At 53.9% G+C, this 19,573-nt stretch overlaps 1 protein-coding gene across 7 annotated transcripts in view; it reads left to right on the top strand.

Annotated features, from left to right (window-relative positions):
• AAK1 (AP2 associated kinase 1) overlaps window positions 1–19,573 on the top strand; it is a 52,675-nt gene that overhangs the window by 23,155 nt on the left and 9,947 nt on the right. For 2 of the 7 annotated variants that reach the window (XM_063175094.1, XM_063175099.1), the window contains exons 5-15: window positions 705–826; window positions 2,240–2,321; window positions 3,759–3,891; window positions 4,897–5,000; window positions 5,925–6,004; window positions 6,674–6,828; window positions 6,907–7,184; window positions 7,364–7,561; window positions 8,298–8,518; window positions 8,637–8,794; window positions 9,356–9,463. In XM_063175094.1, the coding sequence (XP_063031164.1) occupies window positions 705–826; window positions 2,240–2,321; window positions 3,759–3,891; window positions 4,897–5,000; window positions 5,925–6,004; window positions 6,674–6,828; window positions 6,907–7,184; window positions 7,364–7,561; window positions 8,298–8,518; window positions 8,637–8,794; window positions 9,356–9,463 (1,639 nt within the window). Of the gene's footprint in view, window positions 1–704; window positions 827–2,239; window positions 2,322–3,758; window positions 3,892–4,896; window positions 5,001–5,924; window positions 6,005–6,673; window positions 6,829–6,906; window positions 7,185–7,363; window positions 7,562–8,297; window positions 8,519–8,636; window positions 8,795–9,355; window positions 9,464–10,976; window positions 11,073–14,239; window positions 14,311–15,258; window positions 15,361–16,236; window positions 16,339–17,052; window positions 17,164–18,561; window positions 18,667–19,573 lie in introns of those variants that run through there. The other 5 variants (XM_063175095.1, XM_063175096.1, XM_063175097.1 and 2 more) reach the window with 5 other exon arrangements.

Raw genomic sequence — 19,573 nt, 5'->3', positions numbered from 1 at the left:
AATTTCCTTAGGTGGGTGCAAGGTAGAGTTTTGTTAATGCACAGGGGAAGGTTTCTGCTGATTTTATTGGTTTCTGTTGCCTGATTGAAGGTCCCAAATAATGTTTGAAAGAAAGGGGTCTCAGCCCCTGTTCAGGGATTTGGGCACCCAGCAGACTCTGAGAACAGGTGAATAAATGTGAGCATGAGCTGAGGTTTGTTTTGAATGGGACCCTCAGGGACAGGTGAGATGCAGGCAAAGACCTGGAGATGTTTTAATTTCATAAACATGGAAGCGTGTGTTGTTTGCCTGCCCCATGGACTGTGAGGAGTTACAGCCTCTGTAAATCTGGAGCAGTTTGGATTTCCTGACCCCAGTTCAGGTGCCTGACCAGGGCCACAGTAGCTCAGGAGCCTTCAGCTCCAAAGGCACCGGGACTCTGAAGCCTTACAGAGGCAGGGAAATGTGCTTGCAGGAGGAGAAGGGAGGGGTGGCAGCATGGAAGGCAGTGTTACAGCTGTGCCTCCATGATTTGATGTCTATTTTAGGAGATGTGACAGTTTTGATGCCTGTTTTCTTTGCTGTCACTTTTAGACTTCAGTGTCAGAGATGTCTGATATGTCTTCAGGCACTTAAAACCTTGACTCATCTGAAAAAAAAAAAACCCGCCAAACCCTGAATATTCTTTTGTCTGAGTGATTCTGTGTCTGTCTGTGATGCTCCAGGTTGAAAACATCCTGCTGCATGACCGTGGCCACTACGTCCTGTGTGACTTTGGGAGTGCTACCAACAAATTCCAGAACCCCCAGACAGAGGGGGTGAATGCAGTGGAGGAGGAGATCAAGAAGTAAGTGTGCTGTGCCTGTCCAGCCCAGTATTTGTGTTTTCAGGGTGATTTGCCTCGTGCTGGGGTGGTTTTGCTCAGCCTGGTGCAGCAGATTGGCTGTGCTGCGTGGCAGTGTCTGCTGCAGGTGAGTGAGTGCCCAGGGGAAGGTGAAACAATAAACTGAGCTCGATGTAATTGCTTTGGAGCTGAGATTAATGCAGAGCAGCAGCCCCTCCTCGGCGAGGCAGCGACCTGCTCTGTGCTGAGCAGGGTCAGGCTGTCTGTCCTTCATCTCCTTGGCTTCTCTGAGCCCCAGGCTGGGCTGGCACAGTCCCATCCCCACGGATCTGGGCCGATCTGGGCAGTGCCAGCTCCTGGAGGGGCTCAGCCCAGCTCCTCCTCCTGCCCCAGCACTGCCAGCTGTCCTGGCAGCATCTCTGGTGCCCCTTTGTAAGAGGGGTTCACCTGCAGTTCAGGAGCCCTGGGCCAGGAGTGGAGCACACTCCAGCTCCTTGGCCTTGCTGTAGTTCTGACATCACTCCTGCTAATCCAGTTAAAATGGGTACAGATGTCTCTTTTTTGCTGGGATTCAGCTACACCTCCTGGATTTCCTGGGTTTGTTTGAGTGCAGTTCTGAGAGTGCTCCTAATCCAGCATTGCAGTCCCCTGGAGTGCCCTACTTGTACACCTAAGCCTACAAAACCTTTGCCTTTGGCAATGCTTTCCTGTGCTCAGGTGAGCAGCAGGAGCAATGACAGACCTGCTGGCAGGAAATCTCATCAGAGAGAGGAGCCTCATCATCTGTGGAGCAGTTTGCAGCTTTCCTGTTCTTGTGATCTGTTAAGATGAGGCAGATTCTCACTGTGGTTTGAGGCACACAGTGACCCATCCCTTCCACAGTGGCTCTGAGCAGGGCTCCTGTTGTGGAAATCTCATTTTTGGGAGCCACATATCCAGATACAATCTCTGTGATACAGCTGGGCACAGCCCTGCAGTGAGGGCATTGCAGAGGACATTTGGTTACTGACCTTGTTAATGCTTTGAATCCTTGGATGGTTCTGTTCTGGAAATGACTGAACATTTTGTGGTGAATTCTGTGCTTTAGAGAGGACTGTGGTTGTTATTTAATTCTGTGCTTTAGAGAGGACTGTGGTTGTTATTTAATTCTGTGCTTTAGAGAGGACTCTGGTTGTTATTTAATTCTGTGCTTTAGAGAGGACTGTGGTTACTGTTCTGGCTGCCCAGGGCACTTTGAGGGGTGTTTCACTGTTTGAGGTGTGTAGCAGGTGATGCTCTTAGAACATTTTTCCAGTAGATAATCTTTAGCATCCCTTTCTTTGTAAAGAATAGGGGAAAAGTGAATTTTGGGTTGTTTGGGAGTGTGACAAACCTGCTTATCCCCCCTTTGAACCCCTGACCCTCCTTCCCCTGCAGGTACACAACGTTGTCCTACAGAGCCCCAGAGATGGTGAACCTGTACAGTGGCAAACTCATCACTACAAAAGCAGACATTTGGGTGAGTATGGAAGCCCTGGGCATCCTTGCACTGCCAGGGCAGGGAAACAGGGCTGGCCTGCTTTTCTGGGAGCCTGGGCAGTTCCTGAATGCAGAATTGCTCTGGTGATGTGTGATGAGCTCCTGCTGCAGCAGACGTGTGCTCCTCCTGTGTGCTTTGAATTGAGAGATGGATCAAACTCCAGGGCTCAGTGGGGCAGACCTGATTCTGTATCATAAATTAGGGTGTTGTGGCACCAGGTTGTTGGTGTGTGGAATCAAAGTTCTGCTCAGAATTGAGTGGGAAGCTGGTGAAATGGCCCTGGCCCAGCAGCAGCAGTGTGCTGGTCTGTGTAACACAGGGCTGAGGTGCCAGACTGGCCAAAGGCCAAACTCTGCACTGTCTCCTGGTGATCAGGGCAATCCTGCCATGCTCCTTCTTCATGGTGGGAACAGAATCCAGCTGTGGTGGGATCCCTTCCTGGCTCACCTGCTCTCCTTTGGGGGGACACAGGTGAGAAACAGTCTGTGCTGTTTGCAGTGGCAGTCCATCACCTGTGCTTAAAAGCGTTTAAGATGCTTACTGAGAGCATTTTTGTGTTTTTTGGAGCCCTGAGCTAGGAGGTAACGTGGTAGAAGCAGAAAAACAGAGTTTTGATCTATGTTCAGTAGTTGTGCATCCACAAGAGGGAGAATTGCTGAATTCCCCTCAGCCCTGCACTGGGCAGGGTCACTGTGTGCCAGGGGAAAGGACAGGGCCCCGAGGCAGCCAGAGCAGGACCAGCATCTGCACTCCCTCCTGGGGCAGGCTGGAAAGGGGAGATCCAAAGGCTCTGCTGTTCCTGGCATGGCAGGAGCTGGGTTCCAGTGACACTTGGAGCATGTCCAGGGCAGTGTTTGGTGGTGGGGCCTCAGCTTCCAGGCCTGTTCCAGTGCTTGTCCTGCTGGGAGCCTCCCTTCCCCTGAAATCCTGTCCAGGTTGTTTAAGCCAGCCTGCAATTTCATTGTGAAATCCTGTGACAAGAGAGATGAGCTGATGAGGAGTTTCTTAGGATGAGGAAATGTTTCCTGCTCCCCGCTCTGAGGTGGTGGGAGTGTTTCATAATTAGCCCTTTGTGCAAAAACGGTTTGCTTTTGCAATAGGTGGTGGCTCTTGGTGCCAAAAGCAGCGTGGCAGTGGAGGGAAGGGTGGCAGAACCTGGCAGCCTGCAGAATGAGCTGTACTTCCCTGGCATTTATTTATAGCAGCTGAAAGGTTGTTTGGACTTAATCTGGGAAACAGTTTGGGTTTCTCTTTGTCACAATGGGTGCATTAATGATGATGGTTACCATTTGTTTTTGCTGTTGCTTTGCTCTTTCCTCCCAGAGCGTGGCACAGAGGCTTTGCCTGTTCAGTGACCCTCGGGGTCGTGTGGTGATGAACATCACGTGTGATCCCTGCCCTGTTCTCTCTCTGCAGGCCCTGGGCTGCTTGCTGTACAAGCTGTGCTACTTCACCTTGCCCTTTGGGGAGAGCCAGGTGGCCATTTGTGATGGCAACTTCACCATCCCAGACAACTCGAGGCACTCGCAGGACATGCACTGCCTCATCCGTGAGTGCCTGCAGGGCTCTGTCCTTTCCAGGGGCTTCCCTGCACACAGGGGGGTTAAAGGGACCTTGGACTGCTTTGGGAGTGATGGTGACAGAGATTTCAGTCTGGCCAGGCTGGAGTGAGCCAGTGGAAGGGCAGGAGCACACACAGCTGTTTGCTGTGAGCCCTGCACAATCAGCCCATTTATGCAGAAACGTATTTCTGCTGTAATAAATCTGTTTGGATAAGGAACTGAAAAGACCACAGTGGCTTAGGCTAGTGATAAGAATTCATCTCCTGTGAACTGGGAAACAGAACTGAAATGATTTATAAATATCCCACTGACTGGAGTGAATGTGTAATTAAGTGTACAATGCACTACTCTTGGCAAAGCTGGGGCAGCTCTCTTGTTTCCAGCACAGCTTTTGATTTTTTCCCTTTCCCTAGCCACAGTCTTGAGTCACACAGAGCTGGATGTGTTTGCAGAGCAGGCTGGTATTTTCCTTGCTGCTGTGGGCTGTCTGCAGTGGCTGCCCTGTCTCCCTGCCCTGCTGGCACTCCAGGATCAACCCTTTTCCTGTGCTTCCCCTGCAAGTGCCCAGTCCCACCAGAGCTGTTCCTGTTCCCTGGCCAGGCAGCATTTCCCCTCCCTGCCCCAGAGTTTTGGGGGTCCCAGCTGTGGTGGGAGGTGTGTCCTGGTCCGTGCTGGGTGTGCTGCCCTGTTCTGAAGGAGGCAGGACTCTGTTAGCTCCTGGTTGTACCAAATGTGGAGTTGGGTGGGTGGGAGGGAGCTCAAAGCCCACCCAGTGCCACCCCTGCCATGGCAGGGACACCTGCCACTGTCCCAGGTTATTCCAGCCTGGCCCTGGGCACTGCCAGGGCTCCAGGGGCAGCCACAGCTGCTGTCTGTGGGCACCTCTGCCAGGGCTGCCCACCCTGAGCACAGAAAATTCCTGCGTGGTATCAAGGATGTGCTGCCCTCTGTGTGTGCTGCTGCTCTGATCTCTGCTTCTCCATCTCCTCCAGGCTACATGCTCGAGCCAGACCCTGATAAGAGACCTGACATTTATCAGGTCTCCTACTTTGCATTCAAGCTGGCCAAGAAGGAGTGCCCAGTGCAGAATGTGCAGGTGGGCAGGGGGAGGCCTGAGGGGGCTCTGGGAGGGGCTGGGGGCAGCTGATGGACACTGAGCACTTTCCTCTGTCCTCTTGGTTGGTCCCAGTCCTGTCATCAGGAGGGTCCTGTTTGTAACAGCACGGTTTGGGTTGGATTTTTTGGGTCAGAAATCACGGTTTCTCATTCTTTTTGTCCCTGATTTACCTCCTCACCCAGTCACCAGTGTGAGGCCAAGCAAGAGATCTTGTGCACGTGAACATGGAAAATTAGGCCATGCTTGGGAAAGCAGTTTGATTTCCAGGCACTCTCATCATAGCCTGTGTAATTTGGCCTGCACTTGGGTTTGAGCAGCAGTTCTGGGACTTGGCATTGGAACTCCATCTGCCCCTTCTTGGTGTGTCTTCAGAGACTTCAGCTGGGAAATTGAGTGGACAGTTATTTTCTTACACTGTTATGGACACTGTGACAGACATTTTATTTTGTTGTTTTTTTCATAAATACAAATTAGGGTTTTCCCCCTATGTTCACATGCTTATTTATGGTCTTTATAAATAAGAGGCAGTTTGGGTTCTATTATGCCTGTGGTTTTATAGCATCATTAATAAATTTTGTCACTACTGTCGTCTGACAGTCTTATAGAAATGTCTTAAAAATGACATGTCTTTTAAAAATTGGTGCTGTGGAGCTTTATGTTCATATTCCATGTTCAGTGGTCAAAAAGCTGAGCCCTCTTTTGTTCCCTTGTAAAGACTCCCCCAAGCTCCTGTCTCCCCATGACACGAACCTTTTGTGGTGGTGTTTGTTGTGTGTCCACTTGAGGAGTAATTGCTTTGGGAATCCCCAGTTCTCTCTGTTTTATTGTGATGTTTTTGCACATTATTTCTGACTCTGTTTTCTGCCCTCGAAATACCAAATTGGGCATTTTTGGGTTCTGCAGAACTCTCCAATCCCTGCTAAACTCCCAGACCCAGTTAAAGCAAGTGAAGCTGCTGCAAAGAAGAGTCAACCAAAGGCCAGGTAACCCCACCTGCTTTTTAGTCCTTCTTTTCTTGCCTGTTGTCTCTGCTGGTTATTAGCAAAGGTGGATTCAGCTTCCTTGGGGACTTCAGTTGCCCAGTTACTCTCCCTGACTCAGAAACAATCTGATATCAGGTTCATTAGTTATCAGTTTGGTATCTCCAAACCACAGAGGGCTGGGGGCATGGCTGCTCCTCTCTCTTGCTGTGCATTTTCGGAGCTCAGTGAACCCTGAGCAGAGATCAGGAGAGTTCAGTGGTTCTGGGCTGGATGTACCAAAGTTAAAGTGCACCCAAAGATGGCAGTTCAGACAGCTCTGCCCAAAGGTACCAGCTGCTCATGAGCTGATCTGTGTCCTTCATGTGCTCATTCAGAAGTCTGGGTGGTTTCAAGCAATATGTTGTAGGAAATAGTTGGGTATAAGTTGAGTGGTTTTGACAAGTCCCAGCTGTCCTCCAGCAGAGGATGCCACGAGTGGCAGAGAAGGCAGAAGGACAGTGTTGGGTTAATTGTGGTGAATGCATGCAGGGGCTTTCCCTGTGCCTGGGTGCCCACGAGTGTTTCACCTTTGTCACTCCCACCCAGCTGAGGTGTGGGTGAGTGTTCGCCCCTGCTGTGTGTTCTGTGTCTCTGTGCTCACTGCCCTTCCCTCTCCTCCTTCCTGTGCAGGCTCACAGACCCCATCCCCACGACAGAAACGTCCATAGCACCCCGGCAGAGACCGAAGGCAGGACAGACCCAGCCCAACCCTGGCATTCTGCCCATCCAGCCAGCCCTGACGCCCAGGAAGAGAGCCACAGCCCAGGCAGCCCTTCAGCCCCAGGGTGAGCCCCGTGTCTGTGTGCTCCCTGCCCCGTGTGCCTCGGGCACTGCCCTAACCCTGCCTTTGCTTCTTGTGCCAGCTGCAGGCCCGGCCGCCCTGGGCAGTGCCCAGCCCTCCAGCACGCCCCAGGCCAAAGCAGCCCCCCAGCAGCCTCCAGCCCAGCCCCAGGCCAAGCCAGCAGCAGCAGCAGCGCCCCAGGCACAGCCCCAGGTGCCCTCCACACAGCCCCAGGCCACCCCTCAGCATCAGCAGCAGCAGCTTTTCCTGAAGCAGCAGCTCCTGCAGCAGCAGCAGCAGCAGCAGCAGGCTGCCTTCTTCCAGCAGCAGCAGCAGCCACAGATGATGCAGGCTCAGCAGGTGGGTGGTGCAGCAGGTTTGTCACATCCGTGTCTGCAGGGCTGTAGCTCTGTGTTCCCTGCTCTTTTGGGGGGACTGGGTGCAGCTTTTGGGCATTTCCCGTGTGTCCCCAGTCCTCTAGCAGGGTTTGCTCTAGGTCCTTCACACCTGCAGCCTCTCAAGCAGCAATTGTTCCCCAGTTCCCAGTGATGCAGCAAGGAGCGCCCGCACAGCAGCAGCAGCTGATGCAGAACTACTACCAGCAGCAGCAGCAGCAGCAGCTGCTGGCCCAGCAGGCAGCTATGCAGCAGAAGACCACAGCAGCAGCAGCTCAGCAGAAGCAGCAGCCCCAGGCCCAGCCTGGCTCAGCACCCCCAGCACAGCCACAGGAGCAGGGGGTGAGACCTTGGGGCCCTGGGATTTGGGTACAGCTGCTCCTCTGCCAGCTCCTGAGTGCTGCTCTGAGCCCTTCCACCTCTGCTCTGTGTCTCAGCCTCTCTACCCTGAGCAGGCTTGAGCCCAGCCAGCCTTTGCCAAGCCCTAATGGAGGTTTTACCTCCAGAGCTGCACCACAGAAAGGGGAGAGACTCTGCCTGTGCAGTAATCCTGCAACACTGCAGAGCAGCAAATCCCTTTGTTTGTCTGGTTTTTCCTCTCTGGGCCATCCCCAGTCCATGGCTGGCATGCTGGGTGCTGTTTTCTCCCCAGTCCATGATTGGGACAGTGGGTGCTGTTTTCTCCCCAGTCCATGACCTGGACGCTGGGTGCTGTTTTCTCTCCAGTCCATGATTGGGACAGTGGGTGCTGTTTTCTCCCCAGTCCATGACCTGGACGCTGGGTGCTGTTTTCTGCCCAGTCCATGATTGGGACACTGGGTGCTGTTTTCTCCCCAGTCCATGGCTGGCATGCTGGGTGCTGTTTTCTCCCCAGTCCATGATTGGGACACTGGGTGCTGTTTTCTCCCCAGTCCATGGCTGGCATGCTGGGTGCTGTTTTCTCCCCAGTCCATGGCCTGGACACTGGGTGCTGTTTTCTGCCCAGTCCATGGCTGGCACACCGTGTGCTCCACCAGGAGCTGTTTTCTCCCCTGGCTGCCGTTCTGAGCGAGGTCCCTGTGCTTTCCTCCCCCGGCAGGCGCAGGTGCAGGCTCAGAGGCAGCAGCAGCAGCAGCAGGCCCAGGGGCAGGGGCAGAAGCTGGGCTCCCTGACGCCGCCCTCGTCGCCCAAGGCGCAGCGCGCGGGGCACCGCCGCATCCTCAGCGACGTCACCCACAGCGCCGTGTTCGGCGTGCCCGCCAGCAAATCCACCCAGCTGCTGCAGGCTGCGGCTGCTGAGGCCAGCCTCAACAAGTCCAAGTACGTGCCAGGGCCGGGGGGTCAGCTTCAGCACGTCTGAGTAGGTGCCAGGGCTTTTGGGGGTCAGCTCTTGGTTTCAGGTGGGTTAATGGCTCTTGTTTGGGGTGACCCCATCCAGATCTGCTTCCACCACGCCCTCGGGCTCGCCAAGGACCTCGCAGCAGAACGTCTACAACCCCCCTGACGTGTCCACGTGGAACCCCTTTGATGATGACAACTTCTCCAAGCTGACAGCTGAGGAGCTGCTGAACAAGGACTTTGCCAAGCTGGGGGATGGTGGGTGCCCAGGGTGCTGTGACACCTGCCTGCTCTGGAAGGGAAGGTGCCATGGGGTGGGGATGGATTGGGCAGGGACTGCTCAGGGGTTGGGGATGGTTTAGTCAGAGGATTGGGGATGGTTTTGGGCAGGCACTGCTCAGGGGTTGGGGATGGTTTAGTCAGAGGATTGGGGATGGTTTTAGGCAGGCACTGCTCAGGGGTTGGGGATGGTTTTGGACAGGGAATGTTCAGGGATTGGGGATGGTTTTGGGAATGCTCAGGGATTTGGGGTGGTTTTGGGCAGGCACTGCTTGGGTGCCCCATATTGTTACAACCCTCTGGCTAAATCCTTCCACATGCTTTCTGGTGGCAGTTGTGTGGTGCCTCCAAGGCAGAGGTACCAGCTGCTTTGACTGGTACTCAGGTGCCTGTGGGAGCTGCAGTTTAAACTCTGCTTCCTCTGCAGCAAGGGCCTTGAGTGGAGCAGTGTCCTGGAAATACAGATGAGCAGCCTGCTGTCAGAATAGAACAGAAGTTTCAGAATCGAGGTTTCCCCCTAACTGTGGGTGTGCTTTGCAGGGAAGGCTCCAGAAAAGGCAGGCAGCTCCACAGAGAACCTGCTGCCAGGGTTCCAGTCTGCAGCCCCCACGGATGCCTTCGGTGGCTCCTCCTTCCCTGCTGGGCCAGGTGAGTCTGGGAGCATGGGCAGCTCCTGGCCAGAACCTCCTTGAAAGGGAAGGAAAATGCTGCAAGCAGAGCGTATGGGCGCTGAGAGCTGCAGGGAACGGGGCTGGCACTTGAGGAGAGGGGGGAATGTCACAGCTGGGTGGCAGAGACTGTGGGGAGACAGAGGTGGGGCTTGTGGTGAGGGAAGAAACTGAGCCCCGAGTTGCCAAGGAAGCTCCTTAGTGTGTGGAAGTTCCATGGAGCTCATAACAAGGAGCAGAGCCTGCCGTGTGCAGGGAGGGAGCTGGCTGGGAGGTGCTGGTCAGAGCTGCTGCTCTGTGTGGAGGAGCAGAGACACAAGGGTCACACCTCTGCTGCAGGGTGAGAGGAGAGCACAGCCCCATAACTGACACGGGCAGTGATGGAGGCAGTGATTTCTGCCCTGGCTGGGCTGTGTGGCTCCACCTTGGCTGCTCTGAGGGGTTTCTCTGCCTGTGGGGCCTTGTCTGGTTCTCCTTTGGTCCTTGTGTCCCGGGGTTTTGCTGTGAGCAGCCCCTTCTATGCCAGTGACCCCTGGTGGGTGCTGCTGCTCATTTCCACTCCTGCAGCATCAGTTCTCCCTGGGAGCAGCTCAGACCTGCCAGGCTCAGGTGGGAAGCTGCTTCCAGGAGCTCCAGGAGCCAGGGATCCTCCCTCCCCTGGTGACAATGCTCCTTCTGGCTGGTGCCTCCCCACCGAGACAAAACAGCCCTTGGTGAGAGGAGTCTGGGCTGAAGAACCCTTTGTGGGGCAAGGAGTGACAAATCCATTTGTGCTTATTTCTATTTATAAAAGGAGATTTAGGGGAGCTTATAACTGAGCCTGGTGTGTTGGTTCTTACCAGAGAATTAAGGAGCTGGAGTCCCTGACACAGGAGTGCTCCTGGGGAGTTGCTTTCTGGGTTTGTCCAGCTGTGAGCAGTTTCTGCTGTTCCATCAGCCTGTGTGGGTGATGCTGAGCAGCAGCAGCTCCACGTTGAGCTGTAAAATACCTTCTGCAAAGCCTGAGGAGCATCTGTGTGCTCTGTGGTGCTGTACCATGGTCAGTTCTGCAGTGTCTGTCTTCAAAATGTGCCCCTTGGCTTCCCAGTGCTGGGCTTGGCATGGGAAGGAGCCTTGGGAATCTGGGCTGGGCACTTGAGCCCTTCTCTCTTTGCCCAGAGACAGGAGCCTGTCCCAGCCTGGCTGCTGGGATAGATTTTATTGCACACTGTGTGTCCTTTGTGAAACCTTTCACCTTTTGTGCTGCTGTGGAGGCAGATAGCAGTTCCTCCCTGCCAGGAAATGTTCTGGGATCTGTGGGTCAAACTGTATTGGAGAGCTGCATGGTAACAGTGGTTTTGTTTGGGTTTTTATTGTTTTCAGTGGCACACTTGGTCAGAGTGTGCCTGTGTGAGTGGCTGTGCCTGTGCTGGGGTTTTGTTCTGTGCTTTCTCCTTTTCTCTGTTCACTCTGCCTTTTCTTTTCTTTTCCTTTCCTTTCCTCTTCTCTACCAGCTGAAAAAACGAAAGACATTCTGAGCTTGGACTCTAGCCCTGCTCTGCTGACTGTGCCTGATCCTTTCACTCCTCTCCCGTTATCTGACACCCCAGGTAACCCGAGCCGGGGGAGGAGGGGACAGTCCTGCCCTTTGTTCTGGCCTCTGCATCTCCTGCCTCTGTGGAGAGAGGGCACACCTGAAATGCTGGGCACTGCTGGGCTCTGCTGGCACTGCCGGGCTCTGCTGGCACTGCCGGGCTCTGCTGGCACTGGGGGTGGTTTCCATAGCAGGGCTGGGGCATCTCAGAAATGGGGGTGGGTGTCCTCAGGGGCTCAGCATCCCCAAAGGGATGGCAGGGCTGGAGCAGTGTCCTGGAGGGAGAGCTGAGAGCTGCAGTTGTTGAGTCTGGAGCAGAGCAGGCTCCAGGGACACCTCAGGGCCCAAAGGGGTCCAGGAGAGCTGGGGACAAGGATGGAGGGACAGGACCCAGGGAATGGCTCCCAGTGCCAGAGGGCAGGGATGGATGGGAGATGGGAATGGGGAATTGTCCCCTGAGGGTGCCCACCCTGGATCCCTGGCCGTGCCCAAGGCCAGGCTGGGCACTGGGGCTGGAGCAGCCTGGGACAGTGGGAGGCGTCCCTGCCAAGGCAGGGGTGGGATGGAATGATGATTTAAGGTCCCTCCCAACACAAACCATTCCAGGATCCTGTGAGAAATAATCCCCAGGTGATTCATTACCTGCTTCTGACTTAAGCTGTTTTCAAATGGCTTCCAACCATGAAATTGTAGGCTTTATTACTGTTAATCTTTCTTTCCTCTAAGAGTCAGTGTTTCTTTGGCTTCCAAAGTCTGTTGCAAATCTGAGCATCTTGAGAAGCACAAGTTCCATGTGACCTTTTCTGATTTGGCAAGGTTTTGCAGTGCAGTTGGTGCTATTTCATTTACTTTGCAGTGCTGCTTCTGAGCCTTTTCTGTGCACATTTCTGACTGCAGCAGCCAACACTTTTTAGCACAGATTATGTAAGGGCTTAGGAGCTCATTTGCAAATCGGTGGGATTTGGAATGTGGGGATGTTTTTATCCTGCAGCCTCTCCCTGTGAAGGTGTGAGCAGGTCCCAGTGTGAGCCCCAGAGCACAACTGCAGCTCCCGTCCTCATCCTCAGCCCAGCTCTGGGTCACTGCTGCTTTGGAGGACCCAAAAAAGACAATTTCACGTGTTTGTTCTTGAATATTTCCAAGGCCTGGGGCTGCAGAGTTTCCTTGGCTTGGAAACTGAGAGGGTCTGTTTGTAAATTCAGCAGAAAGGATCAAACTCGTGGAGCTGAGCTCAGGTTTTCACCTGGCTAAAGCTCAGCTCAGGCACAAACCACCTCCCCTTGGCACCTGGAGGTACAGGTGGCATCACCTGAGTGCCTGCCACACCTTGCAGGGCACAGGTGCAGGGGTGGTGTCACTGTGTCCCTCCTCTTCCTCCCTGGGTAATGGCTGCGGTTAATGGAATTGTAACCAGGAAGAGGAGCTGGCAAGAGGGATGTAAAAATATGGCAAAACATCTGTTAAAACAAGGGAGAATTAAATATTCATGCTGAAAACATATTTCCTTGTGTATGGGCAGGAAAATGAGCCAAGTTGTTCTTAATGAGCTTATTTCAGGCTTCAGCACTGCCTGATCCAGGCTGTTGGTCAGGGGAGCTCCCTGTGGGTCACTGACTGATGCAGGGAGGGTATTTCATTTTTTTGGGTGCAGAACACTGGATGAGGTGTTTTTAATCACCATAACTCTACTCCAGCCCATAAATTCTGAGGAGATAACTGGGTGCCCAGCTCTGCCTGGGTGTTTAGAGCAGCTGCAATAAACAACTGTATTGCTGCTGAGGATTTATTTGCACCAAGATGACACATTGAGATAAAGTAATTGCACATGCTCAATTAGGCATGCACAGCAGCTGTGGGTGTGCACTAATGATCTGAGTTTGCATCTTGAGCTGGGGAGATGCAAAAGGGCAACTGCTCATGTGGGAACTGATGGATTTATGGCTGTATTTACTGGGAGGACAAGGTGGGGGTGTGATGATTTAAAGCAGCAAAGCCAGCAGACCACGAGAATCCAGCTAGATGAGTGTAAAGAGCATCCAGTGTTCTCCTGCCTGGGCTTTCAGTTTGAGCTTAGGGGAGAATTTACTGCTTTACAAATATTTGAAGTCTTGAAAGTGAGCCTGAAATTGCTTGGTTTTGCTCTCTTAAGGAGCCACTGTTTGTCACTGTTTAAAAAGAAATGACACAGATTTATCAGAGGCTGAGTGGCCCAAGGGCCTCAGGGTGCACTGAGCTGCTCCTTTTGTACACTGTCCTGATACAGGTGGGCCTGAGTGGTCATTTACTCAATGCATTTCACCTGAAAGAGTAATTAACGAGATGATTGGTCATTTTCTCAATGCATTGCACCTGAAAGAATAATTATCAATATGATTGGTCATTTTCTCAATGCATTGCACCTGAAAGAATAATTATCAATATGATTGGTCATTTACTCAATGCATTGCACCTGAAAGAATAATGAACAAGATGATTGGTCATTTACTCAATGCATTGCACCTGAAAGAATAATTAATGAGATGATTGGTGGTTTACTGAATGCATTTCACCTGAAAGAAGAATTAACAATATGATTGGTCATTTACTCAATGCATTCACCTGAAAGAATAATGAACAAGATGATTGGTCATTTACTCAATGCATTTCACCTGAAAGAATAATTATCAAGATGATTGGTCATTTACTCAATGCATTTCACCTGAAAGAATAATTAACAAGATGCCCGTTTGTAAACAATCTTGGAGAATAACAAGAAAACAGATATCAGGAAAACAACACTTGCAGGTTGTTTATTACAATTGGCTCTCCTAGTGTATCTCCAGCTCCCTGCAGTCTCCCAGGGCAGTTGTGGGAGAGCTTTTTTAGCACTCTCTCTCTGAGCAGGGTGCCACATCCACAGCTGCTGGGTGTTGTCCCGTGAGCTCTGTGGTGTTTGCAGAGCCCCCATTCCCTTTCCCCGTGTTCCCTGTGTTCTCTCCCGTCCCGTGCTGTGTGAGCCCCAGCCCCATGTCCCCAGGCCAGAGGGGTGCAGAGCATTTCCCTGGGCTGGTGCATGGGCCGTGCCCCAGGCAGGGCTGCTGTGCCTGCTCCGGCTCCATCAGCCCTGGCAGAGCCCCGGGCAGTGCCAGAGCCCTGCCCACCCCTGCCCTGGCAGGGTTTTCACAGCTCTGTTCTCTCTCCCAGCTGCCCCCCAGAGGAGAGGACTCTGCTGTGTGCTCTGCTGAGCTGGGGGTGCTGCCCAGGGCAGCCCTGCAGTGAGTACCAGCCCTGTGTGTGCCCCTGTGCCTGCTGGGCACCGTGTCCTTGCCCTGGCACACAGCTCTGCCCTCCGCTCCCTTTTAACTTGCAGCTTTTCAGGAGTTCTTTCTAATAGCCTGCTCTAACCCCAAGCCCCTTGGCCTCTCTCATCTCTTGATTGGTATTTTTGATGTGGATATTATGGATACTACCTTGGTTGGTGTTTTCTCCTAACTCTGGTGTTCCCTAAACTGCTTTCTGAGTGTTTGTGGCTGGAGGGGTGTGTGGGCAGCAGTGAAAGCAGCATGGCAGTGGAGGCTGCAGGTGCAAAGCCTGAGCAAGCTGACTGTAAACCCATCAGGTGTGTGCAGTGTGCTGGGAAAGGGTCTGAGCTGGTGGGGTTTAGGATAAAGAGAGCTTTGCAGTGAACCAGGTGAGGGCCTGGCACAGAGAGAGATCCCTGGCAGTGCCCAAGGCCAGGCCAGGCTGGGCAGGGCTTGGGGCTCGAGGGAGGTGTCCCTGCCAGGGCAGGGGTGGCTGAGCTCTGAGAGCTCCTCTGCAGCCCAGGGCTCTGTTCAGAGCTGATTCTGCAGCCCAGAGCACTCAGGGCTCTGTTCAGAGCTCTGACTCTGCAGCCCAGGGCACTCAGGGCTCTGTTCACAGCTCTGACTCTGCAGCCCAGAGCACTCAGGGCTCTGTTCAGAGCTGATTCTGCAGCCCAGGGCACTCAGGGCTCTGTTCAGAGCTCAGACTCTGCAGCCCAGGGCACTCAGGGCTCTGTTCACAGCTCTGACTCTGCAGCCCAGGGCACTCAGGGCTCTGTGCTGCAGCCATTTCCCACCCGTGGTGCAGGTGCTGCTCTGGGGCTCACACACAGCACAGCCAGCCCTCATTAATGGTGTCTTCTTCTTTCTTCTGCTTTTCTCACCGTTGCCTCCTTTCCTCCTTTTTCCTGCTTGCCCCAGAAAAACTGATTGAGGGCCTCAAATCTCCCGAGCCTGCGCTGCTGCTGCCCGAGCTGCTGCCCCTGGCTGACCCCTTCGGCAGCACGGCAGAGCCTGCCAATGGTAACTGCCCCCCTGTGCCCCCCTGTGCCCCCCGTGCCCCCCTGTGCCCCCCGTGCCCCTCTGTGCCCCCCGTGCCCCCTGCATGCTCCCAGAGCAGCCCTGGGTGGTGCTGAGCCTGAGCTGCCCTCTCCCTCCGGGGTGGGCACTGAGCAGGGGGACTCGTGGCTGCTCTGCTCTGCTGTTCCTTGGGGGTTCTCTTGGGAATTCCCTCAATTACTGATTGAGGGTGGCAGAAATGCCTTATTTGTGTCAGCAGCTGGTGTTTGAGCGTGCCCCAGGCGCTGAGCTGGCTGTGCCCATGGCTCTCAGCAGGAGGAGGAGGAAGGGGAGGGTTCCCTGGGAGTGCTGGGGATGAAGGTGGGCAGCAGCAGCTGCCGGCAGGTCGGGGCTCTGGGGGGCTGCAGAATTGGGGTTTACATGCCAGGTGCCCTGCAGACAGGGAGGGCAGGCTGCAGGCTGTGCCATCAGCTGCTGCTGTGGGCTGGGTGTGACGTGTGGCTCTGACAGAGAAGAAGGACCGGACTCCTGGAACAGTAAAACTTCTGCTTTGGCAGTTTCTGACAGTTGTCTGAATTGTAATGATCTGAATGCAAGGGGACTCCAGTGGTCACTGCTTTCCTTTTGCTGGACAAGGATCTTGTGGATATTTCCTTCCTGTTCAGCTGCAGGGGAGGTGTTAGCAACCTGCTGTTCCACCCTCTGGGTATTTCAAATTGGGCTTGTACAAATTAAACAAAAGCTGAAACCAGGCTTCAAAGCCAACCAAACCCTTGAGCTGACAGTGCAGGTCAGTAAAGGACTCGGCCAACTCCTGCTCAGTTTCCTCCTTGTGCTTTTCCTTGCAAACCAACCCGTGTGTGCTGTGCCCGTGGGAAGGCCAAGCTGCCGTGGCTGTGGAGAGCCTGATCCCGGGGCTGGAGGCGCCCCTGGCCCAGCGCCTCGTGTCCCACAGCGACTCCGTGGCCTCCAACAGGACAGGTTGGTCAGGCCCGGGGCTGGGGGTGCCCCTTTAGGGGCTGGGGGTGCCACTGCTGTCCCCTCAGGGGCTGGGGGTGCCCCTCAGGGGCTGGGCCTGCATCTCCTCCCTGTGCCCTGGGCCTGCAGCTCCTGTCTGCCCTTCTCCCTGTGCCTTGGGCTGCAGCTCCTCTGTGCCCCTTACCTGGCCCTGTGGGATTCCCTGCTCAGCCCAGAGGGACACAGAGCCCTGCTGAGGTGTTGGGCCTGCAGCTCCTGTCTGCCCTTCTCCCTGTGCCCTGGGCCTGCAGCTCCTCTCTGTGCCCTTACCCGGCCCTGTGGGATTCCCTGCTCAGCCCCAGAGGGACAGAGAGCCCTGCTGGGAGTGCCCTGGGCCTGCAGCTCCTCTCCGTGCCCTTCTCCCTGGGCCTGCAGCTCCTCTCTGTGCCCTTCTCCCTGTGCCCTGGGCCTGCAGCTCCTCTCTGTGCCCTTACCCGGCCCTGTGGGATTCCCTGCTCAGCCCAGAGGGACACAGAGCCCTGCTGAGGTTTTGGGGCTCTGTGCCCTCACTGTGAGCAGCAGGATCTCCCCCATCACAAGCAGGGCAGTTTCTGTGCTGGCTCTGCAGCAAAGCTGTGCTCCCTCCCTGCCTGTGGGTGAGGGGATGTGGCCACAAGGGGAGTTTAACACTGTTTGTGTCCTGTGCAATGCCACCCTGGGATGCTCACCTGGATCCAGACTCTCTCACTGGGGAAGACTCTCTGCTTGACTGTTCTCTGCTCTCTAACCCTGCTGCTGACCTCCTGGATGAGTTTGCTCCTGTAGCTTTCTCAGCTCAGCCTCACAAAGGTAAACTGGCCCTCCTGCTTCACAGGGACAGCTGCTCTGGCCTGTTCTGGAGCTTCACTGCCCCCAAGCCACTGCTCTGTTTTCTTCCCAAGCTGCTCAAACTTGGAATGTGCCCTGATGTACTAAGGGAGGGGGAAAGTCAATTACTCAGCTTGACTGTAAAGACAGAGCTTGTTCGGAGTGATGTTGTTTTCCATGCTCTGTGTGCAGCCCTTCCCCACCGAATGCACTCTGGGTTTGCTTTTTGCACATGGCATTTGAGACTGGTGGGTTTTTCTGCATTATTCATTCCAGAAGGGAGCCTGATAATCATCTGCCATAAGGGTTTGGAATAAAAGGAATTTTTTGTGGTTTTTGGAGTAGCATCCCAGGCAGATGAGCTCTTGCAGCCCTAGGGAACGTTGTCCTTATCAGGAGAAGTTCCTGAGTCCAGCTGTGGTGTCACAGCAAACTGAATGGGAGCCTAGGGGCAAGGCCAGGGGATTCCCTCAGGGTTGTTTTCCCTAGGGCTGGTCCCCCAGAGCACAGAGCAGCTCCACAGGTGCTTTCTTGCCTCACCTCTCCCCAGACCCGTTCAGTCTTGGTCAGCTTTAGGTGGAAATCTTTTATTCCCAGCAGGAGTCAGACAGGAATGTTCTGTCCATGGAAACTGTTGGGTTGATGTGTCCTTGCTGGGCTTTCAGGAACATTTCATGCAGGAGATTTGGGAGGGTATTTGAGGTGTCTGAAGGAACAAGGAGTGATGCCCAGGGAGTGTGAGAGGCTCTGAAAACACATAATTGCCTGATGAGGCGGATAAATCATCTCCTCTCTGGAGATGGTTGGCAGCGCCTCTCCCATGTGTTGAGCTGCAGCTGATGTGGTTTGAAGTGATGGAATTATCTCCCAGAACTGCCCTGGGGGCCTCTGGAAAGCCTCTCACAGCATCTGGGCACTCTCCAGGCAGGTGAACTCCTTGCATATCTGCCTTCATGTTGGTTCATTGCTCCGGGGTTTGTCTCAGGTGGATGACTGGAGTTTCCTCTGTGGTTTGTTTTGTTCCCCAGCCCTTCTCCTGTCCCTGTGCATGAGAGCCAGCCTGAGCCCTCACACCAGGAGCACCTCCAGCCCCTGGGAGCTCCCCCAGGCTCTGCTCACCTTGCAGCTGAGCCCTCAGAGTGCTCTGGCTCTGTTCTGGCTCCTGCTTGCTTTGGTTTGATCCCCTCCACTCCTGTGTTTCACTGCCTCCCTTCTTTCCTGCCACACTTACCAGCTTCATTTCACCTTTTAAATTGAACTCCTGCTTCTAAACGCTGTCTCTGAAAACATTAAACAGAAACATGTTCTAACACTCCTGCAATTCTAACCAGCCTCTCTGCTGTCTTTGCTTCTTTGCCCTTATTTCTCTCTATGCTGCAGAAGATACTAACCTGATATCAGGCTTTGATGCTCCTGAGGGCTCTGAAAAAGTGACAGAAGATGAGTTTGACCCAATTCCAGTGTTGATATCCAAAAATTCACAAGGTAAGCCAGGATGTGGGAGCAAAAAAGGGAAGGAAGAAAGGCAAGCAGTGGATCTATAAAGGAGTTTTGGGGCAGTGATGCTGCAGCACAGGGCTCCAGTCTGTGAGATGGGAGTGTGGTCCCTGTCCCAGCTCCCTGAGGAGCTCTGGGCAGGCAGAGCCTGTGGCAGCTGCTGATTTCAGCGTGCTGGCCCAGATCCCCTGGAGATCCCAGCCCTGCTGGGGTACCAGAGAGCTGTGCTGAGGCTCTCATTGCCCAGGGAAGGGTCACTGAGCTGGGTCCCCTCTCTGCAGTCACCCCTCTGCAAGGGTTTTGTGATTACTTGGGGAGGTGTAAAGACAAATCCAGAACTTTTTTTGTGTGTTTTGGGGGGTTTTTAAAGGCTTTTTTTGCCTTTTTTTTCAGTTAGGTCACAGAACCTTTTGGCTTCCCTAACTCCCGTTTTTGGTCTCAGCAGGAATGTGCTGAACCCTGCTCTGCACCAGTCTTGGCTTTCAGAGGCTGACACTGGTTAGGACCAGTTCAGACATTACAAACTCCTCTGGAAGTCAGGGATTTCTCCCAAGGCTGGGCCAAGACAGGGTTGGAACCAGATGGACTTTGAGGTCCCTTCCAACCCAAACCATTCCCTGGGTCTCTGCTTTAGTACCCAAGTCCCAGTCCCACGATAGCCCAGTTCTCCTGGACGCAGCTCAAAGCACCCAAAGGTGCTCTTAAAATAGATTTCAATATTTAAAATTCTGGCCTGTCCTTTCTGTGGGCTGTGGGAGTATTGAATTTGTGTTAGAGATCCCTTAGCAAGGACAGGGTTCTGGATAAGCTTTGTGGCAGGAATGGGTTTGTAGGGATTTGCTGTGCTGGTTTGGTTTGGGGGCAGAGGGTGAACAGCAAGCAGGGGATTCATTGC

The sequence above is a fragment of the Melospiza melodia genome, chromosome 23, assembly GCF_035770615.1.
Source record: "Melospiza melodia melodia isolate bMelMel2 chromosome 23, bMelMel2.pri, whole genome shotgun sequence".
Lineage (NCBI taxonomy): Eukaryota > Metazoa > Chordata > Aves > Passeriformes > Passerellidae > Melospiza > Melospiza melodia.
This window is presented reverse-complemented; position numbering and strand designations above follow the sequence as displayed.